This window comes from Cherax quadricarinatus, chromosome 20 (assembly GCF_038502225.1).
Source record: "Cherax quadricarinatus isolate ZL_2023a chromosome 20, ASM3850222v1, whole genome shotgun sequence".
Lineage (NCBI taxonomy): Eukaryota > Metazoa > Arthropoda > Malacostraca > Decapoda > Parastacidae > Cherax > Cherax quadricarinatus.
In genome coordinates, this window is record NC_091311.1 from 33,968,509 (window position 1) to 33,994,652 (window position 26,144).

At 38.7% G+C, this 26,144-nt stretch overlaps 1 protein-coding gene across 7 annotated transcripts in view; it reads right to left on the reverse strand.

The window, feature by feature from the left end:
* LOC128700474 (protein abrupt) overlaps positions 1–14,503 on the reverse strand; it is a 411,962-nt gene extending 397,459 nt beyond the window's left edge. For 5 of the 7 annotated variants that reach the window (XR_011392222.1, XM_070086924.1, XM_070086922.1 and 2 more), the window contains exons 1-3: positions 14,364–14,503; positions 8,478–8,682; positions 8,127–8,342 (exon numbers count right to left, since the gene is read on the reverse strand). Coding sequence is in view for 6 of the 7 variants with exons in the window: in XM_070086924.1 (XP_069943025.1) it covers positions 8,127–8,342; positions 8,478–8,672 (411 nt within the window). In the remaining variant the exon portion in view is untranslated. Of the gene's footprint in view, positions 1–8,126; positions 8,343–8,477; positions 8,686–13,937; positions 14,077–14,363 lie in introns of those variants that run through there. The other 2 variants (XM_070086920.1, XM_070086921.1) reach the window with 2 other exon arrangements.
* Positions 14,504–26,144: the final 11,641 nt, after the last annotated feature.

The window sequence follows — 26,144 nt, forward strand, 5'->3', positions numbered from 1 at the left end:
AAGTATATGGAAGAATTGTTACTGAAAAAATTATGGGTAAGGAACTTTTCATTGTTTATGGATTTAGAAAAGGCATATGATATGGTGGATAGGGAAGCAGTGTGGCAAATGTTGTAAATGTATGGAAAGGTAGTTGGTTACTTAAAGCAGTAAAAAGCTTGTATGTGTAAAGAAAGACACAGGTAGTTAGAGTATACAGAGGATAGGGAGATTATTTTCCAGTAAAAGTAGGCCTGACAGGGATGTCTGATGTCACCATAGTTGTTAAATATATACTATTTAAAGATGGGTTTTCAAAGAAGTGAACACTAGGGTGTTAGGGAGAGGTGTGGGATTGAAAGAATGAATCTGGTAAGGAGTGGGAGTTGTCAGTTACTTTTGCCAATGACATGGTTCTTTTGCAAGATTCGAAAGAGAAGTGGCAAAGGCCAGTAAACGAATTTGATAGGGTCTGTAAGAGAAATAAAAGGTAAATACAGGAAAGAGTAAGATGATTAAAGTATCAAAAAATATAGGCAACGAGAGACTGGAGGGAGTACAGGTGTTCAGATGTCTGGGCATGGACTTGTCAGTAGATGGCTCTATGAGATATTAGGTGAACAACAGAACTAACAAAGGGAAAAATGTTGACTGTACATTAAGGCATCTGTTGAGACAAAGAACTTTATCTGTAAAGGCAAAAAGGGAAATGTACCAGAGGGTAGTGATATCAACACTGCTGAATGGGTGTGAAGCATGGGTTTTGAATGTTACAGCAAGGAGGTTAGAGGAGGTAGAGATGTCATGTTTGAGAGCAATGTGTGGTGTGAATATTATGCAGAGAATTCAAAGTTTGGAGATTGGGAGGTATGGAGTTGCCTACAGTATTAATAACCCTTTCAGGGTTTCAGACGTGTACCAGTACGGCTTACGCACCAGTGTCCATGACGTACTAGTATGCATAAATTCTAGTGCCTTCAAATCTAATGAGAGAAAGCTGGTAGACCTACATATGAAAGAATCATGCTATGCGTCCAATACACATCAACTGGCGAGTCTAATATTCTTTCACAAGTGCGCTGATATTATTTGTACCATTTCTACACTAATGCAGTAGTCTGCATAACAGTAAATCTTATTATTTTTGTGAGAATAAAAATTCAAAGTGGAAAGCAAACAAAATGTAAGAGGGGCCTGGGGACATGACTAATGAACAGAGGAAATGTTATTTTAGTGCCAGGAATGTCTTTCTTGTTTATTCTGGACCCTATTTGGAAATTGGCATCTTTTGAAATTTGTGTGAAATTGGCAAAATTGCTAAATTCTGACCACTGTATTGGATAGTTGAAATCGGTAAATTGGTGGTTTCTTGTACTCATTCGATAGAAAAAATGGAGTTCTAGCGAAATAGTTATGATTTTTGTCGACTAGTACATTGGAATTGGCTGAAAATAGGGCTCAAAGTGGGCAAAATCGCCGATGCATAAACATCATCGAGACCGCTAACTTTGCGAGAGCATAATTCCGTAAGTTTTCCATCAAATTTCATACTTTTGGTGTCATTATGATCGGGAAAAGATTCTCCATCTTTTCATAAGAAAAAATTATTTTTTTTTGTTTTTGAAATTGGGGGGACCCTGAGAACAAGTCTCTGAGAGGGCCTGTGGACCCTGAAAGGGTTAAAAGGGAAGAGGAGAGGAGAGGGTGTTCAGGTGGTTTGGACATTGAGAGAGGATGAAGAAAAACAGGATGACTACGAGGACATATAAATCTAAGGCGAAGGGAAGGAGGGATAGGGGTCATTCTAGGAAAGGTTAGAGGGAAGGGGTAAAGGAGGTTTTGACTGCTTAGAGGCTTGGACATCCAACAGGTGTGTGTCAGCCTGTTATACAGAAGTAGTTTTTTAACGATTTGATTTGCTGCTGGAGTGTGAGCAAGGTAACATTCCTGACGGGATTCAAGGAAAATGGTTAGTTGGACCTCGATTATGGAGGTGGGAAGTACAGTGCCTGCACTCCAAAGGGTCAGGACACTGCAGGTTGGAGGTTCATCTGAACTGTGATGTTGACACCCTTTCGGCAAGACAGTGATTGAATGAGTAACAGTAAGAGTGCTTTCTTCTTTGTTTAATTAAAGCATATAATATTCTTCTTTCAATAAACCAGCCATATCCCACCGAGGCAGGGGGGCCCTAAAAAGAAAAATAAAAGTTTCTCCCTTTAAATTTAGTACAGTGGACCCTCGAATTTCATCATCCCTTTTCTGTATATAAAACTATAGTTGTTGTTTTTTTTTAACAAGTCGGCCATCTACCACCGAAGCAGGGTGACCCAAAAAAGAAAGAAAATCCCCAAAAAGAAAATATTTTTATCATCATTCAACACTTTCACCTCACTCACACACAATCACTGTTTTTTGCAGAGGTGCTCAGAATACAACAGTTTGGAAGCATATACTGTATGTATAAAGATACACAACATATTCTTCCAAACTGCCAATATCCCAAACCCCCTCCTTTAAAGTGCAGGCACTGTACTTCCCATTTCCAGGACTCATGTCCGACACAATAATATAGTGATAGTAGGGGATTTTAACTTTTGTCAAATTGACTGGAATTCTTTGACCGGTAATCTAGAGCCCAGTGACTTTATGGAAACAGTTCAGGACTGTTTCCTAAAGCAGTGTGTAGCAGAGCCTACCAGGGGTGATAATTTGCTAGATCTAGTCTTGTCAAATAAGGAAACACTCGTAAATAATCTGGAGATCACTGAAGAGCTTGGCTCAAGTGATCACAAATCCATCACTTTTAGCATTAACTGGGAAGACAAGAATAATGATAATACAGTAAAAATCCCTGATTTTCGTTCTGCCGATTATAATGGACTAAGGGAACACCTGTCTAATCTCGATTCGGGTTATCTAGCTAATGATTTTATTCACGATGATCATACTTATAATTATGAAGGGATCTGCATTATGATTTTTTCTAAATAATGTACACTGTGCTCAGAGTATATACATTCCCCAGAGAGAAATTAGGTCTAATAATAATGATCCCAAATGGATTAACAGGCAGCTGAAGCATCTATTATGGGAGAAAAGGGGAATTTATAGGCACATCAGAAGAGGAGAGGTTAACCTTACTGACCAATATGTTCAGCTTAAAAGAGAAGTAAAAAAGGGGATTAGAAAGGCTAAACATGACTATGAAATTAGAGTTGCTAATGAATCAAAGACTAATCCAAAGGGGTTCTTTCAAGTGTATAGGACGAAGGTGAAGGAAAAAATAGGACCTCTGAAAATTGGGAATGGACAGCTGACAGATAACAAACTGGAAATGTGTTCCTTATTTAATGACTATTTTTTGTCAGTTTTTACACAGGAAGATGTAAATGAGATTCCAGTAATTAACAATTATTCAGTTCCTGATAAATTTAAATTAACTAATATTACTGTCACGAGGGACATGGTTATTAAACAGCTAGACAAACTGAAGGAAAATAAGTCCCCGGGACCCGATGAGTTGTTTTCCAGGGTACTTAAGGAATGCAAGATGGAGCTCAGTCAACCATTAACGAGTGTGTTCAATGCGTCCATCCTTACCGGTGTTGTGCCAGAGTTGTGGAAGATGGCTAATGTGGTTCCTATATTCAAATCAGGGTATAAGTCCACTCCTTCAAATTAGAGCCCAATAATAAGGTTAGGGTGTGTAGAAGAGAGGGAGACTACTTCCCAGTAAAAGTAGGTCTTAGACAGGGATGTGTAATGTCCCCATGGTTGTTTATTATATTTATAGATGGGGTTGTAAGAGAAGTAAATGATAGGGTGTTCAGGAGAGGGGTGGGATTAAATTATGGGGAATTAAATACAAAATGGGAATTGACAAAGTTGCTTTTTGCTGATGATACTGTGCTTATGGGAGATTCTAAAGAAAAATTGCAAAGGTTAGTAGATGAGTTTGGGAGTGTGTGTAAAGGTAGAAAGTTGAAAGTGAAAATAGAAAAGAGTAAGGCGATGAGGGTATCAAATGATTTAGATTAAGAAAAATTGGATATCAAATTGGGGAGGAGGAGTATGGAAGAAGTGAATGTTTTCAGATACTTGGGAATTGACATGTCAGCGGATGGATTCATGAAGGATGAGGTTAATCATAGAATTGATGAGGGAAAAAAGGCGAGTGGTGCGTTGAGGTATATGTGGAGACAAAAAACATTATCTATGGAGGCAAAGAAGGGAATGTATGAAAGTATAGTAGTACCAACACTCTTATATGGGTGTGAAGTCTGTTTGCAAAGGTTAGTAGATGAGAATAGGATTGCTTTAGGAAAGTGTGTGTGGAAAGTTGTGAATGCAGCATTGGCAAATTGGGGAGGAGGAGTATGGAAGAAGTGAATGTTTTCAGATACTTGGGAATTGACATGTCAGCGGATGGATTCATGAAGGATGAGGTTAATCATAGAATTGAAGAGGGAAAAAAGGCGAGTGGTGCGTTGAGGTATATGTGGAGACAAAAAACATTATCTATGGAGGCAAAGAAGGGAATGTATGAAAGTATAGTAGTACCAACACTCTTATATGGGTGTGAAGCTTGGGTTGTGAATGCAGCAGCGAGGAGGCGTTTGGAGGCAGTGGAGATGTCCTGTCTAAGGGCAATGTGTGGTGTAAATATTATGCAGAAAATTCGGAGTGTGGAAATTAGGAGAAGGTGTGGAGTTAATAAAAGTATTAGTCAGAGGGCTGAAGAGGGGTTGTTGAGGTGGTTTCGTCATTTAGAGAGAATGGATCAAAGTAGAATGACATGGAGAGCGTATAAATCTGTAGGGGAAGGAAGGCGGGGTAGGGGTCATCCTCGAAAAGGTCGGAAGGAAGGGGTAAGGGAGGTTTTGTGGGCGAGGGGCTTGGACTTCCAGCAGGCGTGCATGAGCGTGTTCGATAGGCGTGAATGGAGATGAATGGTATTTGGGACCTGACGATCTGTTGGAGTGTGAGCAGGGTAATATTTAGTGAAGGGATTCAGGGAAACTGGTTATTTTTATATAGCCAGACTTGAGTCCTGGAAATGGGAAGTACAATGCCTGCACTCTAAAGGAGGGGTTTGGGATATTAGCAGTTTGGAGGGATATGTTGTGTATCTTTATACGTATATGCTTCTAAACTGTTGTGTTCTGAGCACCTCTGCAAAAACAGTCATTATGAGTGAGTGAGGTGAAAGTGTTGAATGATGATGAAAGTATTTTCTTTTTGGGGATTTTCTTTCCTTTTGGGTCACCCTGCCTCGGTGGGAGACGGCCGACTTGTTAAAAAAAAAAAATAAAAAAGCCTGACATCTATAGTGGGCAAGTTATTAGAATCATTTATAGCTGATATTTATTAGAAGTCACCTTGAAGAGCATAACTTGATAAATAAATCTCAGCATGGATTCACGAGAGGTCATTCCTGCCTGACAAATTTACTGACGTTCTTCAATAGAACATTTGAGGCAGTTGACAGTGATAAAGAATATGATATTGTTTATTCGGATTTTAGTAAAGCCTTCGATAGAGTACCTCACAAGAGAGACTTAAGAAAAGTGGCAGCTCATGGTATAGGAGGTAAAGTTCTAGCATGGATAGAGGCATGGCTTACCAATAGAAAGCAGAGAGTTACCATAAATGGGGTGAAATCTGAATGGGGATTAGTCACTAGTGGCATTCCACAAGGATCAGTTTTAGGCCCTCTCTTGTTCATAATTTACATTAGTGACCTTGATGAAGGGATTACGAGTGACATGAGTAAATTTGCTGATGATACAAAGATAGGCCATATAATTCATTTTGAGGAGGATAGCAATGAACTCCAGGAGGATTTGGACAAATTAATGTCTTGGTCTGAAAAATGGCAGATGAAGTTCAATGTGGATAAGTGTAAGGTACTAGTCCTTGGTAATGAAAATAACCCTTGAAGCTATAATCTAGGTGAAGTAGAGCTTGATCATACAGAATGTGAAAAAGACTTGGGAGTCATGGTAAGCAGAAATCTAAAGCCAAGACTGTACTCCCGAGTACAGTTATTCAGGCTAAAACGTTGTGTAGTTTTAAAAATAGGTTAGATAAATACATGAGTTGGTGTGGATGGGTGTGAGTTGGACCTGACTAGCTTGTGCTGCTGGGTCTGGTGCAGTGCTCCATCCTTGAGTGGAGATGATCAGACTGGGTGGGTCACTGGGCTAATCCAGAGGGAGGGGGGGGGGTCATTGGTCTAATCCAGGGGGGGACATGGACCTGCTCTGCATGGGTCAGTAGGCCTGTTGCAGTGTTCCTTCTTTCTTATGTTCTTATAAGTAACGTAAGTCCAAAAGTTATTTTACAGCTCTATTCATCACTAGTGAGGCCTCATTTAGATTATGCTGCTCAGTTTTGGTCCCCTTACTACAGGATGGATATAGACTCATTAGAGAACATACAGAGAAGAATGACTAAACTGATTTACTGTGTAAGGAATCTCCCGTATGAAGACAGACTTAAAGCCTTAAATCTCCACTCTCTGGAGAGACGTAAAATGAGGGGAGATATCACTGAAGTGTATAAGTGGATGACGGGCATAAACAAAGGTGATATTAATAAAGTACTGAGGGTGTCGAACCAGGTAAGAACCAGAAATTATGGATTTAAATTGGATAAATTTAGATTTAGAAAGGATATAGGTAAGTACTGGTTTTCTAACAGAGTTGTAGATGCGTGGAACAATCTTCCCAGTAGGGTGATAGAGGCTAGGACCTTGGGTAGATTTAAGAGGAGATTGGACAAATATATGAGTGGGAGGGGCTGGGTTTGATTGGTATCAGTGGGTACAGGAGTTTTTTCTTGGGTAGCTTCAGGTAGAGGTCGTTTTGATAAGGACCTGCCTTGCATGGGCCAGTAGGCCTTCTGCAGTGTTCCTCCATTCTTATGTTCTTATCTTCTTATATAAAAATAACTGGTTTCCCTGAATCCCTTCACTAAATATTACCCAGCTCACACTCCAACAGCTCGTCAGGTCCCAAATGCCATTTAGTAGGTAGTAGGTTGGTAGACAGCAACCACCCAGGGAGGTACTACCGTCCTGCCAAGTGAGTGTAAAACAAAAGCCTGTAATTGTTTTACATGATGGCAGGATTGCTGGTATCTTTTATCTGTCTCATAAATATACAAGATTACAGGTACATCCTGCTACTTCTACTTACACTTAGGTCACACTACACATACATGTACATGTTTATTTATACACACTCATCTGAGTTTTCTTTGCTTTTATCTTAATAGGTCTTGTTCTTATTTACCTTTCCTTTTATATCCATGGGGAAGTGGAATAAGAATCTTTCCTCCGTAAGCCATGCGTGTTGTAAAAGTCAACTAAAATGCTGGGAACAATGGGCTAGTAATCCCTTTTCCTGTAATAATTACTAAAAAGGATAAAACTATAGTTATTCTCTATAAAATGTATATTTTGTTAATATTTTTGGGTGTCTGGAATGGATTAATTGAATTTACATTATTTCTTATGGGAAATATTAACAAAAAATACATTTTGTAGAGAATAACTATAGTTTTGCATACAGAAAAGTGATGATGAAATTCGAAGGTCCACTGTATTTTATACAGGAGAAGGAGTTACTAGCCCTTTGCTCCTCTTAGTCACCTCTTATGACACACATGGCTTACGGAGGAAGAATTCTGTTCCACTTCCCCATGTACATTATTAAAAATATAATACAGTTTAGTGGCACTATCTATTGTGTAAGGTAAAACACTTAGCTTTATGTAAGCTTTGGGGCTGATTTTTTTTAAATTTTTGTGCTGAATGGTATTCAGCAAAAATCATAAATCAATTTAAAAGTATGGTTAACCAAACTCCAGAAAAAGGTGATGCCATCAAATTACAATATTAATTTTTCCTGAAACTGACCATCAGCTGGGCCTCTTAAATGAACATTAACGATAAAAGGACTATTACTACTCATCAACAGGTATTAGACATGCAACAAACACACACATTGTAAAACATACATACCTATCATACAAGTAAAGAAAAAAGTAGGACAAACCACACTGCAATTACAAAGTAGTACTCCATTACAGCTTAAATTAAAGCATATGATTATTAAAAAATAAATTCCAAAGCCAATTACCTGATCTCTTTGTAACTGGTGTGCAGCTATGTGAGACTGCTGCTGATTCTGTTCTGTGAGTCCCTTAATGTGGAGCATCTCAGCTGTTCGTAAAAAATTTGTAAGTCTATCTTGTGATACATAAACTTCCCCTTGATATACAAAGCTGAGAAGAGCTGACATATCCACATATGCCACATCTCGTAAAATTATGATAGGGTGCTGACAGGGATTTTGCTGAAAAGAAAGATGCAAAAATTAAGTAAATAAAAAATAAGCACATACTTTTTATTGCAACTTTAAAACCTGTGTAGTTTACTAATAAAGAAAAAATTAAACTACATACTATTCAGTACACCATTTCTCACAAACCTTGAGCAAATTTCTAAAGTAGGGAGAGCAGGCTGAAAGGACCACTTTGTGAGCTTTCAGACTGCGCCCCTCACATGCCAGTGTCACGTCCACAAAGTCTTCATGGTCACGAAGATGCTCAAACGATGTGGCTATGTTGCTGTGAAAGTTGTTCCACCGCAGGCAAAAGTGTTGGTCACTACCCATGGCGATCATGTGCTGCTTACTGCTGCACCAAATGGAGAAATAGGGAAAAATATTCTAACATTAGAAACATTGAAACAAATGTTTAACACATTCTGAATTAATGTGAAACTAACATTTCTTAAAACACTTCCTAAGCTTCATCTACAACAAAAATTCCTTATAAATGATTTTCCCAAGTGCCCCAAAACCTTGCGAATACAAATGAAACAATGGCTAGGGGCAGAAAGAGAATAACGAGACAAGAGTAAAAGCAAAATGAAACTACTTAAGGACTATCTTTGTATTAACTTACAATATACTATATATATTTAGTGTAAAAAAAAGTTCCTGTGACCAAGATTTATGAAGACTTAAGAACATCAGACATGCCTTCAGTGAATGATATAAGTTAAAAAAAAAAAAGATAACCAAATAAAACATAAAAAAACTGAATATTAAAGACTAGATAAGAATGTGTAAGTCTATCTAAAACATTTAACAAATTTCTGTAATTTCCATCTATTATTACTGTTACGAACTTAATTTGTTCCAGAAGGCTGTTTGAATGCCGATACCGAACGAATTTGTTCCCATAAGGAATAACGTAAATTAGGTTAGTCCGTTTCAGACCCTCAAAAATACACATACGAGAGCACTTACAAAAATACACTTACATAATTGTTAGAGTTGGGAGCTGTTCAAAACTTGAGGAACCATTGTATTACTAATTACACCATGCATTCTTCCTTTAATACTGCCCCAAATTTTAATTTATTGATCTTTTTTATTACATTTTTTCTTCATTCAAATGCTTATCATGATTTTAATGCAGCCCACCTAGCTATTAATTTTGATCTGTACATAATTTAATGTCATCAACAATAATTTGCTTGTAAGCTGTGAACAGACCTTAATCTCCTCTACATAATTATTACTTCTTCACAATTTTATAACTGTTTCTAATATTGTACCTGTGCCTTCAGCACCTAGATCCTTAGTTAGTTTAATATCTTTATTATGCACCCCATACCCATCCTGTGGGCGGTAGTCAAAAGATTACAAAGGTACATAATGGGTCCAGGGACTGGACCCCAAAGTTATGATAGCTGAACTAGTTACATAGGTAATGAACTCCAGGTAGATCTGGTCACAATCATGGAAAGTTACAAAGGTAATGAATCAGCCTCACTCCTATACATGGTTACAGTCATGAACAAATTACAAAGTAATGAGCCATTGATACATCCACACCTGGTCACAATTGTAATGAGTTATAAATACAAATATTAAGTGGGTCATACACCCACACGAGCGCGCGCACACACACACACACGAGGGCGCACGCACAGACATATGCACATGAACGTACAAATATATCCATACACACACACACACACACACACACACACACACACACACACACACACACACACACACACACACAGTAATGCATTATTTACAGCTAGCAAAGTCAGGGTATTTCTCCAGAATGGTCTGTAATATACCAATGTGGATAAAATACTTTGCCATTTCTTGAACATTTCTGAGTGAGTTGTTTCTAAATTCATTAATTTGATCACACTCCAGTACATAATGACGCAAGGTGTAACAATAGTCCATCTGGCAAAATTTACATTTCGTTTGGTCTACATCTGGTGGTGGTGATTTAACCTGCCATAGATACTTGTAACCCAGGCAGAACCAGGCAGTAGTGACATCCAAGAGTCTGCTTATCTTGTTGGATGCACAATAGACATGTGGCTCCTCCTGCATGATGGAATGATGATAGATGGACTGACTTGTGTCAATCTCCCTAAGTCTTAAGTCAATAAAGTTCAATTGAAGTTCTTTTCATATTATTGTTCTCAAACTGCTAAGTGACAACCCAATATTGTGATCTACCCCCTCTTTGAAAGCATAGAGCTTAGCCAATTTATCAGTTCTATCATGCATCTGAAGACCAATGTGAGATGGAATCCACAGCATGTGCACTCTTGACTCCACTGTCCACAATCTTACCATACCTATGTCAGGCTTCTGACACAAGCATGCCACAATTTATACTTAATGAATTGAGAGCATTTATTGATGACAGATAATCAGTTACAATTAAAGTGTCAACCTTAGATACATGGATGCATTTGAGTGCAAGGAGTATGGCAAACAGTTCTGTTTGAAGGGTAGAGGCCCAGTTATTGATGCATGCTCCAATTTCTTTATGAGAGCCATCACTCTGTATGACAACAGCAGCACTACCAGCTGCACCAGTGGACTGGTGAACAGAACCATCAACGTAAATAATTTGTGAAAGAGTGTTCTATGTGACTAAGTTATCAATACAGCTTAAGGCATCATGTTTGGCTTCAAGACGAAGCTTTGTTTGTGATTTAAGAAGAGTTTTGGGGGGGAAATGGAGGAATGGTAGTTTGGAATGGGGTAATATCCCATGGAGCAGGGAAGTGTCTCTGTTGCCTAACTTGACATAGATCATGTAGCTGGTTCATGCGGAGGTTGGTTCCAGTTTTTTCAATCCATCTGGAAGGATGTTCACCAGTCCTGAAGAAAGTTTGGAGGGCTTCTGTGCAGGGGTTTGAATGGGCTAACCTAAGCATATTGACCCCAATGAGGATATTTCTTTCAGTAACACGATCTCTAATGCTTGGAATATTAAGTTCTTTCCGCATATTTAAAATTTTGGCAGTACGAGGGCATCTTAGGATGATCCTCACTGCTTCGTTTTGCAGTTTTTCCAGCCCTCCAAGCTTCCAGTCAGACACGAGTGCAAGTAGTGACGCCGCATAATCAACCAATGATCTAATATAAGCAAGATACACCATTTTCACAATTTTAACATTAGCTCCATACCTGGGATGAAAACCTGCCACAACTCTAAGTGCTCCCAGCCTTTCTTTGTATTGGCGACAAAGTCTCATTACAACAGGTCCAAGTAGTGGAACCTCAAAGCCTTGATGCCTGTATCTGCTTACATATTCTAGAAGAGACCCATCATGCAACTGGATCTGACGTACTGTGCCTCAATGTGTGTGTTACTTAAATGACTTGTCAATTTGTCTTATTTTAATTTCTGACAAAATCAATGGCTTTGGTATCAAGTCTTTATTTTATGAACAGGAAAAACCTCATGGAAATCTTAAATATCCATCTCAGGGGTTATTAATTGTTCAATTTAGCTTTTACATTGCTATAGTATTCACCACTTAATTTTTACTTAACCCCTTCCAAATCTACATCACTTAAATTGTCATTCTGTGCCTTGCTAGCAGCCCTTATCATTTGACATGCACTGATCAGCAATGTAATTTTGAGCCTTTTTGGTATCATCACACTAGTAGTTTTCAGGGGAGCTCCATTCACTTTACCAGGTGTTTATCAAGACACTTCAAAATAGCATCCCAAAAATAACAAGTCTACAACTTTCTAAGCAAAATTATGCACAGAAAGGTACAAAATAAAAGAAGAGCTAAAAATAAGAAAATTATTATAAAAAACAAAGATAAGTGTGCATGTCTTGTAGATATGAGATAAAGTGATAAACTAATGCAGCAACTGAAATATAATATAATATAATATATATATATATATATATATATATATATATATAATTATATATATATATATATATATATATATATATATATATATATATATATATATATATATATATATATTATATATATATATATATATATATATATATATATATATTATATATATTTATATATATATATATATATATATATATATATATATATATATATATATATATATATATTATATATATATATATATATATATATTTATATATATATATATATATATATATATTTATATATATATATATATATATTTATATATATATATATATTTATATATATATTTATATTTATATATATATATTTATATATATATATATATATATTTATATCTATATATATTTTATATATATATATATATATATATATATATATATATATATATATATATATATATATATGTATGTATATATGTATATTATATATATATATATATATATATATATATATATATATATATATATATATATATATATATATATATATATATTTATTCATTTATTTATTTCACCATATCAATAGCAATGAAGGCTAACAGTAATCATCAAGAAGAGCACAAACAACCCCACATGATGACAGTAAAATAGAAGAAATGATGAGCACTGCATATTTTTCACTTACACTTAAGCTCTCTCTAGCACACTATAGTGTGTAAAAGATTAGGCTTTTTTATTACAGTGATAAAATTCCTTGGTAAAAAGCATTAATCTTTCAAATAAACTTTCAGTAGTTTACAAAAAATACATTTGGGATGAACTATAAATAGAAAAGTAAACTCATGACAGCTTCTAGATCAAGTAAAGCACCAAGTACAGCAAACATTAAGTAAAAATAGTTTAAATGAACTCAAGCAATGTTCCTTAATGAATAAGTATCCTTGAATAAGTATCACATTTAATGAAACGATTATGTATACGTAATGTATATACTGGCAGATGACAAAAGAATCTGCTACTACCACATAATGTAGTAAAAACTTTAACAATGCTCCAATGGTTATTTTACACCAGCAAAACACAATTTAAACACTTTTAGCAGTTTTAATTAAATGGCTAACTCTTAATCTTAACCGTTTAATCTTGACAATTCAACACAAAGATGAGCTTTATTCAAGTTAACTACATATGACTATCAGAAGTGGCTATTAATAATTTATACAGGATGCAATATGTACATATAATAAGTGTTAAGTTAAAAGCATTCATTTATTGTGAAAAATAATGTAAATTAACTTAGGATAACTCAAGGAAGTAAGGAGTATGACTTATTTTCACTGACACCAAGACTTGTATAAGCCTAACTGAGTGTGGACAGGTGAGCTGATGTCAAGTCTTACCTTAACCAATCAATTACAAACATTGATCAGAGTGACAGGGGTGAGACAAGCCCCCTTAAGGTATGAGAGGCAAGTCTAACATGTCAATTTACAAATTCCTAAGAACTAGGTGCCACTGAAGACCACCTTTGTTCAGAGTTACCAGCCTTGTCCACCGGGATGCAACATGCCTAAAAATCAATAGCTACCACTCCATCCACACACCCATACTCTCACTTCTTGCATATAGGCCTATTTTCATCGGCCACACACTATCAGTGAGCATTTCAGACATCAAGAGTTGCTGCGACATGTTTCTTTGTGTATTTTGAGGCACGTGTGAGAGGGTATGGAGGGCGTAGGTACCTGAGTGTTGCATGGTGTTGCAGAGCGTTGCAGGGTAGGCCTGGTAGCGGAGGGGAGAGCGTCTGGCCGAGGCTGGCAGGCAGGCCCACTTACACAGCCGCGTTAATCAATAATTTCCCTTCCCTCCGCCGCTCCCCAACACCCCCCACTCTCTCTCTCTTCCCCCTGAAACACCTCTCCCACTTATTTCCTCATACTAGCGCCATGTTATATAATGGCGGTTTAAGGGAGGAATTTAATGGTATTGTAAGAGAGGGATTGCGAAACTGGCATCACCACATTCTGCGTTTCTCCTCCTCCTGGGTGACGCATTCAACCCAAATAAACACTGACACCTTTTTGTTTGTAAACACATGCACCTCTCCACCCCTGGCCTTCACGCACTTACAACTCACTCTACACAACTTCAAAAACCTTTACGCTTACCTTAAATCTACATGCGCCCTGTATTTTAAGCGGAGGCGCTGAAAATATCACAAAAGGCGCACTAAAACCACTCATGACATGTTTTCTAGACGGTCAATGAACTCATTGCGTCTTTGTTAGTTGGTGTTCCAATAATGTTGAGCGCAAGGTATGAACACCTCTGGATAACACAATTATAATAGTAAATTTATATGAATTCTCATTTCTTAATTTATTATAGACTAATAAATACCATTTTACAATAAAGTTCTACGTATTCAAGCACTCAGTTTGGAAAAAAAATAATATTGCATGGAAATTACATTTTAAAACTAAACTCGTATTCAATAGACAATGCATTACAATGCGAGTTGGTGGTGACTGATGCATATATTTAATTGTTTACATCGTTAATGTTGACAGAGACGCTTAATGTGTGAAATTAAGCTGGTGAAAGTTTTATTTTAAAAGACTTCAGCGTGCCTATAGTAAAATATTATTAGATCTTGTTTACAACTTTTCTACCTGTCTCACGCATGCACTGTGCCAAACTCTCCTTTATTTTATATTTATCCTAACCATTCGCTCCATATACTTATTGCCCGAGTTACACAGAGACCTCTGAACTATGTTTAGGTTGCTAGGGAAAATATCTCCCAGGAGCAACTAGTGGCGTCAAGATGAATGATATTATAGCGTATGGTTGGCAATGTTGCCTCATCATGCATGTCTTGATCGATACGAATGCAGCAGCACCAGCGCCAAATTTAAATGGCAGCCGGGATTAAATGTTGCCATTTAAATCTCCCTCCCCTTCCTACCTTTTAACAACCGCCACAAAATGACTTTTCTCTCTCTTGGTATCTGAGTTGGAACTGTGTAAAATGTTGCTGTATATGTATAATAGCCGAACCACGAGAGTCTGAAATATAAAAATCAGCAGGTTATAATAGCTGTTGCTACAGCTGCTGGCAACCTGTATGTTGCCATTTCATGTACAGGTACATGATTATACTAATTCCGTTTACGCTGTGTCACCCTTACGGGTTTAGTTCTTCCCTTTGTTATGATAGTGACGATAGTTACAGGAATGCACAGAGATGTGTGCATTTCCGTGTACATACACCGAGGGATGTGCATTCCAGTATAAAGACACAGAAGTGTGCATCTCAGTATATATACACTGAGAGCTTACTTTAATTCCACTTTCAAGGAGTGAAAAATTCTTTATGTTGGTGTACAGGTGGAGTGTGGCTTTATTAATGTCTAGTGTAGACCATAGATCTCTAGTCTTAAACTATAAATATATCTTATATATTTGTTTCTTAGTTTTATTTTAGTATACACACAAGTAAAATCTATGCAACACATACATTCCTGTGTTTTCACTCCTTAAAATATACAATATTAGGTAGGTAATTTATTCCTTAAAATGTGCAATATTAGGTGGGTTAGGAGGATTTATTTTGTGAAAATTGTAAGAAACATAACCTAGCCTAATGAAAACTCAGAGTAGCCCAACATAACAATGTGACTTAACCATACTTCGCTTGCGGTAGATATGATAATATCGCATCTTTATATACATTTGATGCCTCTTTGTTTACGTTCCTGTGATTGGCCAGGAGCTTAACGCAACTCAATACCAACCGCTGATTGGCTCTGACATGCCGGTTGTGCCTTTAGAAATTTATTTATTTATTTATTTATTTATTTAGTAATTTTAGCATACATACAGAGGTACAAAAAAATACAGGTAAGAGCAGCATGCCAAAGCCACTTATATGCATAGCATTACGGGCTGGCTTAAAATTAACTTAAGATTAACTAAGCAATGATGAAATCAGTGATAAAACATTATTGTAAACAGATAACTATAAAGCACAAATGAGTATTACAAAGACAGGTCATATGGTTGCATGCATTGCTGTACATTCAGTCGAATGGAGTATTCTGTTAGGTAGTGTATTTAAAAAAATAACAAAGTTAGATTGGGTCCTAGGTTTAACATTTGTGTGATATAATTGTGAGTAACATATAGGATATACAATTTATAAGGTTCAGTTATTCAGTATTTATTTGGTTTTGAGTGAGTAAGTGATCTTTGAGAAGAGACTTGAATTTATAAACAGGTAGTGTTTCTTTTATATTTACAGGTAATGAATTCCAGATTTTAGGGCCTTTTATGTGCATTGAGTTTTTGCATAGCGTGAGATGGACACGAGGAACATCAAAGAGTGATCTGTGCCTTGTGTTATGGTCATGTGTTCTGTTGAGGTTGGCAAGGAGATGTTTGAGGGGAGGGTTAATATCAGAGTTAAGTGTTCTATGTATGTAATAGGTGCAGTAATAAGTATGGATGTTTTGTATGGTGAGTAGGTTTAGTGTTTTGAATATTGGTGGAGTGTGCTGCCTGTGTGCTTCCCACAATAAAAGTTTGCTAGGGTATACTTAACATGCTTGTATTTACATAATGTAAAGCGTGAGTTCTAGCCAGTATCTAAGCTCCATATTGACCAACGATAATGCAAATTACTAATTATTATTAATGTGAAGTTTAGGCTGGAGTTTACCTGGAGAGAGTTCCGGGGGTCAACGCCCCCGTGGCCCGGTCTGTGACCAGGCCTCCTGGTGGATCAGAGCCTGATCAACCAGGCTGTTGCTGCTGGCTGCACGCAAACCAACGTACGAGCCACAGCCCGGCTGATCCGGAACTGACTTTAGGTGTACCAGCTTGAAGACTGCCAGGGGTCTGTTGGTAATCCCCCTTATGTGTGCTGGGAGGCAGTTGAACAGTCTCGGGCCCCTGACACTTATTGTATGGTCTCTTAACGTGCTAGTGACACCCCTGCTTTTCATTGGGGGGATGGTGCATCGTCTGCCAAGTCTTTTGCTTTCGTAGTGAGTGATTTTCGTGTGCAAGTTCGGTACTAGTCCCTCTAGGATTTTCCAGGTGTATATAATCAGTATCTCTCCCTCCTGCGTTCCAGGGAATACAGGTTTAGGAACCTCAAGCGCTCCCAATAATTAAGGTGTTTTATCTCCGTTATGCGCGCCGTGAAAGTTCTCTGTACATTTTCTAGGTCGGCAATTTCACCTGCCTTGAAAGGTGCTGTTAGTGTGCAGCAATATTCCAGCCTAGATAGAACAAGTGACCTGAAGAGTGTCATCATGGGCTTGGCCTCCCTAGTTTTGAAGGTTCTCATTATCCATCCTGTCATTTTTCTAGCAGATGCGATTGATACAATGTTATGGTCCTTGAAGGTGAGATCCTCCGACATGATCACTCCCAGGTCTTTGACGTTGGTGTTTCGCTCTATTTTGTGGCCAGAATTTGTTTTGTACTCTGATGAAGATTTAATTTCCTCATGTTTACCATATCTGAGTAATTGAAATTTCTCATCGTTGAACTTCATATTGTTTTCTGCAGCCCACTGAAAGATTTGGTTGATGTCCGCCTGGAGCTTTGCAGTGTCTGCAATGGAAGACACTGTCATGCAGATTCGGGTGTCATCTGCAAAGGAAGACACGGTGCTGTGGCTGACATACTTGTCTATGTCGGATATGAGGATGAGGAACAAGATGGGAGCGAGTACTGTGCCTTGTGGAACAGAGCTTTTCACCGTAGCTGCCTCGGACTTTACTCTGTTGACGACTACTCTCTGTGTTCTGTTAGTGAGGAAATTATAGATCCATCGACCGACTTTTCCTGTTATTCCTTTACCACGCATTTTGTGCGCTATTACGCCATGGTCACACTTGTCGAAGGCTTTTGCAAAGTCTGTACATCTGCATTCTTTTTGTCTTCTAGTGCATTTAGGACCTTGTCGTAGTGATCCAATAGTTGAGACAGACAGGAGCGACCTGTTCTAAACCCATGTTGCCCTGGGTTGTGTAACTGATGGGTTTCTAGATGGGTGGTGATCTTGCTTCTTAGGACCCTTTCAAAGATTTTTATGATATGGGATGTTAGTGCTATTGGTCTGTAGTTCTTTGCTGTTGCTTTACTGCCCCCTTTGTGGAGTGGGGCTATGTCTGTTGTTTTTAGTAACTGTGGGACGACCCCCGTGTCCATGCTCCCTCTCCATAGGATGGAAAAGGCTCGTGATAGGGGCTTCTTGCAGTTCTTGATGAACACAGAGTTCCATGAGTCTGGCCCTGGGGCAGAGTGCATGGGCATGTCATTTATCGCCTGTTCGAAGTCATTTGGCGTCAGGATAACATCGGATAGGCTTGTGTTAATCAAATTTTGTGGCTCTCTCATAAAAAATTCATTTTGATCTTCGACTCTCAGTCTGGTTAGCGGCTTGCTAAAAACTGAGTCATATTGGGACTTGAGTAGCTCACTCATTTCCTTGCTGTCATCTGTGTAGGACCCATCTTGTTTAAGTAGGGGCCCAATACTGGACGTTGTTCTCGATTTTGATTTGGCATAGGAGAAGAAATACTTTGGGTTTCTTTCGATTTCATTTATGGCTTTTAGTTCTTCCCGCGATTCCTGACTCCTAAAGGATTCTTTTAGCTTAAGTTCGATGCTTGCTATTTCTCTGACCAGTGTCTCCCTACGCATTTCAGATATATTGACCTCTTTTAGCCGCTCTGTTATTCTTTTCCGTCGCCTGTAAAGGGAGCGCCTGTCTCTTTCTGTTTTACATCTACTCCTCCTTTTTCTTAGAGGAATAAGCCTTGTGCATACATCGAGTGCCACCGAGTTAATCTGTTCTAGGCATAAGTTGGGGTCTGTGTTGCTTAGTATATCTTCCCAGCTTATATCGGTTAGGACTTGGTTTACTTGGTCCCACTTTATGTTTTTGTTATTGAAGTTGAATTTGGTGAATGCTTCCTCGTGACTAATCTCATTATGTCGGTCTGGGGCTCCGCGCATACATGACTGAACCTCAATTATGTTGTGATCTGAGTATATTGTTTTTGATATGGTGACATTTCTTATCAGATCATCATTGTTAGTGAAGATGAGGTCTAGTGTATTCTCCAGTCTTGTAGGCTCTATTATTTGCTGGTTTAAATTGAATTTTGTGCAGAGATTTAAAAGCTCTGGACAGAATTCGCACATTATATGCTTAGGTAATACAAACATGTTATGTATACCCTAGCAACAAGGGGTGACGTGTACTTAGCTCTGTAAAGACCTGTTTGTGTGCTCTCTGTGAATCTGAACCAGGATGCCCTCTCTTGAACAACTTTACCAGCTGCCGAGAGAAGAGCTCAGAGTTGCTAAGCTGGAGATACGGCGATTAACGGAGGAGAACAAGAGGATTCGTAGTAATCCTCCTGTTGTGAGTCCCCAGGTTAAGAGGGGAGCTTGGTCAGTGGCCTGGCAACATGGAACCAAGCTGAGGATCAAGAAAACGGTTGGAGAGGCAGAAACAACAAGAAACCAGAAGACTACCGTGGAAATTTCCAACCCATTCTCCGTGCTACCTGACGAATGTGAGTGTTCTACTGGGAATGCCCCAACGAGCACCAAGGAAGCATTGGCAGACGTGAGTGAGACATCCCTAGAAACCCCAACGAAGAACGTCTTGACGAATTCCACAAGTGGTGTAATGCTACCTGACGAATGTGAGTCGACTACTGGGAGCATCACGAAGGACGACGCCAAGGAAGGTAAAAACATTGTTGTTGTTGGGGATAGCCAGATTAGGTACATGGATAGGGCATTCTGCTTGAAGGATAGGAGTAGGAGGCAGAGAGTGTGTTTTCCTGGGGCTGGGATGAAGGATATTGTTAGCCGTCTGGATAACATCATGAGAGGTAATGGGAGCAATCCTATTATGTCTCAGTGCTGGAGGGAACGATGTTGGCAGACGTAGGAGTGAGGACCTGATTAGCAGGTATAGGTCAGCAATAGAGATAATTAGGAGGAAGGGTGGAAAACCTGTCATATGTGGCATTTTGCCAAGGAGAGGAGTTGGAAATGAATGGTTGTCCAGAGCAATTGGTGTCAATTGCTGGCTGGACAAATACTGTAAGGAAAATGCGGTAACATTCATTGACAACTGGGACCTCTTCTATGGCAGAAATGACATGTATGCCAGGGATGGGGTTCACTTATCTAGGTGTGGGGTGGGAGCACTGGCCAACGCAGTGGAGGGAGCTGTTAGGTCTTTAAACTAGGAAGTTAGTGGTATGGGTTTTGGCGGGAAAACTGTGAAGTCGCAGGGTAGTAATATGAGTACTAGGAGAACTAGTAATAGGCAAAATGAGGTGGATATTGGAAAGCCAGTGGCACTAATTGACAAGGACAGTAATAGGTCTAGTGGAATAACAGAAAGGAGCAGGAAGGGTAAAGAGAGAGGAGGGTCTTTAAATATTTATTACACAAATAGTCGCAGTGCTAGGAATAAGATGGACGAGTTGAGACTAGTTGCTAATGCAGGTAACATTGATGTATTTGCCATTACTGAGACGTGGTTTAATTAAAAAAGTCGGGACATGCCTGCAGAATGTCACATTCAGGGTTTTAAATTGTTCCAAGTAGAAAGTGTCGGGAAGGGGGGTAGGGTGGCATTGTATGTCCGAGATCGCTTGAACTGTTGCATAAAAACGGGTATTAAGTCTGAAGTAACACATACAGAGCCTGTTTGGATAGAATTTTCAGAGGGTCATGAAAAATTAATTTTAGGTGTGATATACCGTCCCCCAAATTTAGATAGGGACCAAGGGAGACTACTATGGGAGGAAATTGTTAGGGCCACAAGGCACGATAATGTAGTAATTCTAGGAGACTTTAACTTTAGTCATATTGATTGGAATTTCTTGACTGGGAATTTAGAATCATACGACTTCTTACCATTGCTATCCAAAATCTTTGAGAAACTCGTGCACAGGAGACTGTATTCATTTATAACGGCTCAAAACATACTCAACCCCTGCCAGTTTGGATTCAGGAAAAATAAAAGCACTAATGATGCAATCATAAAAATGCTAGATCTGCTTTACACAGCATTGGAAAATAAGGAATATCCACTAGGAATTTTTATTGACCTAAGAAAAGCTTTTGACACAGTAGACCACGACATCCTACTCCACAAACTTGATCACTACGGTATAAGAGGCCATGCGCTTGCTTATTTCAAATCTTACATTACTAATAGGTATCAGTACGTCACCATTAAAGACACAGCATCAGCAACACGGCCACTTGATACTGGAGTTCCGCAGGGAAGTGTCCTTGGTCCCCTGCTCTTCCTCATATACATCAATGACCTTCCAAACGTATCCCAACACCTGAAACCCATTCTCTTTGCTGATGACACGACTTATGTCATCTCTCACCCTAATCTTGCCACCCTCAACACCATTGTGAATGAGGAGCTGATTAAAATATCGACTTGGATGACAGCCAATAAACTTACGCTTAACACTGACAAAACCTACTATATTATGTTTGGTAGCAGAGCAGGAGATGCACAAATTAACATTAAGATTGACAACACTCTAATTACCAGAAATAATGGGGGGAAATTCCTAGGCTTATACCTTGACAACAACCTGAATTTCAGCACCCATATCCAGCATATAGCCAAAAAAGTATCCAAAACGGTTGGGATCCTCTCCAAGATACGATACTACGTGCCGCAAAATGCCCTTCTCACACTATACCACTCACTTATTTATCCATTCCTCACCTATGCTATTTGTGCTTGGGGATCAACTGTAGCAACACACCTAAAGCCAATAATAACCCAACAAAAAGCTGCAGTAAGAATAATCACTAAATCCCATCCCTGGCAACACACCCCCCCACTCTTCATAGATCTAAACTTGCTCCCAGTTCAGTACATCCACACTTACTACTGTGCAATCTATATCTACAGGGCCTTAAACTCTAATATCAACCTTGACCTAAAACGCTTTCTTGATAGTTGTGACAGAACCCACAGGCATAACACCAGACACAAACATCTCTACGACATTCCCCGTGTCCGACTAAACCTTTACAAAAATTCAATGTATGTTAAAGGCCCTAAAATCTGGAATACCCTACCTGAGAACTCTAGAACTGCAGACACATTCATCACCTTCAAAACTACCATTAGAAAACATCTTATCTCCCTGATACACCCCGTCAACTAACTACACGAATACCACCTGGTGGTTCACACTTACACTCACTCACTCACTCATTTGACCATAAACAGAAATATTAATCTCAGTCTTTAATGAATCCTGTGATACTCCAATACTGAAACTATTACTGTGCCAAAACAAAAGCATTCACATTGCTAAACTACTAGTATTTAGTCACTTAGCCATAATACCAACTTACCTCATAATTTGTAATATTTTACAATTAAGAATAAAACTAGTATGCCCGAAATGCTTGAGCTCTAGTGGTACACTGGTAAACCAAACAATAACCAAATTTCAAACTAATTGAATCCTTTGAATTGAATTGAATTGAATTGAAGTAGTTCAGGATTGTTAAGTTTGTAACCTTAATAACCTGCTTGACTTAGTTCTGGCAAACAGAGGAACAGAGGAATTGGGTGCTAGCGACCACAAATCAATTACATTTAGCATTGAATGGAAGTATGATAGTAGGGATAACTCAGTAACAGTCCCAGATTTTCGCCTAGCAGATTACGATGGGCTTAGAGAACACTTATCATCTGTTGACTGGGGTAACGAAGAGAGCTATCAATATGACAGTTTTCTGAACACTATACATGCTGCTCAAAGAACGTTTATCCCTTATAAAGAAATTAGATCAAATAGAAATGACCCAAAATGGATGAATAATAGGCTCAAATATCTACTAGGGCATAAGAAAGGAATTTATAGGCATATCAAAAGAGGCGACGGTCATCTTATGAATCAGTATATTGACATTAAGAGGGACATTAAAAAGGGGATAAGAAAAGCTAAAAGGGACTATGAAAGTAAAGTTGCTAGGGATTCTAAAACTAACCCAAAAAGTTTTTTCCAGGTATATAGAACAAAAGTTAAAGATAAGATAGGTCCCCTTAAAAATAACTATGGGCATCTTACTGACAAAGAGAATGAAATGTGCTCGATTTTAAATAATTATTTTCTCTCGGTTTTTACACAGGAAGACACTAATAATATTCCAGTAATTAATTTTTATAGTGGGCCAGAAGAAGATAAATTATGTAACATCACAGTCACTGGTGAAATGGTTGTGAAGCAGATAGATCGACTGAAGCAAAATAAGTCACCGGGCCCTGATGAGGTTTTATCAAGGGTTCTTAAGGAATGCAAAATGGAAGTCTGTGAACCATTAACTAATATTTTTAATTTATCTCTTCAAACAGGTGTAGTGTCTGATATGTGGAAGATGGCTAATGTAATTCCTATTTTTAAAACAGGGGACAAGTCGTTACCGTCAAATTACCGCCCAATAAGCCTGACCTCAATTGTAGGCAAATTACTAGAGTCAATTATAGCTGAGATTATAAGAAGCCATCTCGATAAGCATAGCTTGATTAATGATACTCAGCATGGATTCACAAGAGACCGGTCTTGTCTAACTAATTTATTAACTTTCTTCAGTAAAGCTTTTGAGGCTTTTGACCACGATAAAGAATTTGACATTATTTACTTAGATTTTAGTAAGGCATTTGATAGAGTTCCGCACCAAAGACTGTTGAAGAAAGTAGCAGCTCATGGCATTGGGGGAAGGGTGCTCTCGTGGATCGAATCATAGCTCACAGACAGGAAGCAGAGTGTCCATAAATGGGGTTAAATCCGAGTGGGGATCAGTAACAAGTGGCGTTCCACAGGGATCAGTCTTGGGCCTTTGTTGTTTATAATATATATCAATGATCTTGATGAAGGAATTACTAGTGATATGAACAAATTCGCCGATGACACGAAGATAGGTAGGATAATTGATTCAAACGTAGATATTAGGGAACTTCAGGAGGATTTAGACAAACTCTACTCTTGGTCAGAAAAGTGGCAGATGCAGTTCACTGTAGATAAATGCAAGGTTCTGAAGCTCGGGAGTGTCCATAACCCTAGCACTTATAAGTTAAATAATGTAGAACTTAGCCATACAGATTGCGAAAAGGGCTTGGGGGTTATGGTAAGCAGCAACCTTAAACCAAGACAGCAATGCCTAAGCGTGCGTAATAAGGCAAATAGATTACTGGGATTTATATCAAGAAGTGTAAGCAACAGAAGTCCAGAGGTCATACTGCAGCTTTATACATCATTAGTAAGGCCTCACCTAGATTATGCAGCTCAATTCTGGTCTCCATATTACAGAATGGACATAAATTCGTTAGAAAACATTCAACGTAGGATGACTAAATTAATACATAGCATTAGAAATCTTCCTTATGAAGAAAGATTGAAGACTCTTAGGTTACATTCACTTGTTAGACGAAGAATGAGGGGAGGCCAAGCCCATGATGACACTCTTCAGGTCACTTATTCTATCTAGGCTGGATTATTGCTGCACACTAACAGCACCTTTCAAGGCAGGGGAAATTGCTGACCTAGAAAATGTACAGAGAACCTTCACGGCGCACATAACGGAGATAAAACACCTCAATTACTTGGAGCGCTTGAGGTTCCTGAACCTGTATTCCCTGGAACGCAGGCGGGAGAGATACATGATTATATACACCTGGAAAATCCTAGAGGGACTAGTACCGAACTTGCACACGAAAATCACTCACTACGAAAGCAAAAGACTTGGCAGACGATGCAACATCCCCCCAATGAAAAGCAGGGGTGTCACTAGCACGTTAAGAGACCATACAATAAGTGTCAGGGGCCCAAGACTGTTCAACTGCCTCCCAGCATACATAAGGGGGATTACCAACAGACCCCTGGCAGTCTTCAAGCTGGCACTGGACAAGCACCTAAAGTCGGTTCCTGACCAGCCGGGCTGTGGCTCGTACGTTGGTTTGCGTGCAGCCAGCAGCAACAGCCTGGTTGATCAGGCTCTGATCCACCAGGAGGCCTGGTCACAGACCGGGCCGCGGGGGCGTTGACCCCCGGAACTCTCTCCAGGTAAACTCCAGGTAAACTCCAGACCTGATCGAAGTGTATAAGTGGAAGATAGGTATTAATAAAGGGGATATTAACAAGGTCTTGAGGATATCTCTCCAAGAGAGAACCCGCAGTAATGGATTTAAATTAGATAAGTTTAGATTTAGAAAGGACATAGGAAAGTATTGGTTTGGAAATAGGGTAGTTGATGAGTGGAACAGTCTACCTAGTTGGGTTATTGAGGCTAGGACTTTGGGTAGTTTCAAATTTAGGTTGGATAAGTACATGAGTGGGAGGGGTTGGATTTGAGTGGGACTTGCACATCAGAGCTTATTTCTTGGGAAGCTTTGAAAATTGGGTTGGTCATATGTTTGTTAGTTAGTTAGTTTAATATGTTTATTATGCACCCCATACCCATCCTGTGGGCGGTAGTCAAAAGATTACAGAGGTACATAATTGGTCCAGGGACTGGACTCCAAAGTTTTGATAGCTGAGCAAGTTACAGAGGTAATGAACTCACAATTTACATAAGAACATAAGAACATAAGAAAGGAGGAACACTGCAGCAGGCCTGTTGGCCCATACTAGGCAGGTCCTTTACAATTCATCCTACTAACAAACATTTGACCTACCCAATTTTCAATGCTACCCAAGAAATAAGCTCTGATGTGCAAGTCCCACTCAAATCCATCCCATCCCACTCATGTATTTATCCAACCTAAATTTGAAACTACCCAAAGTCCTAGCCTCAATAACCCAACTAGGTAGACTGTTCCACTCATCTACTACCCTATTTCCAAACCAATACTTTCCTAT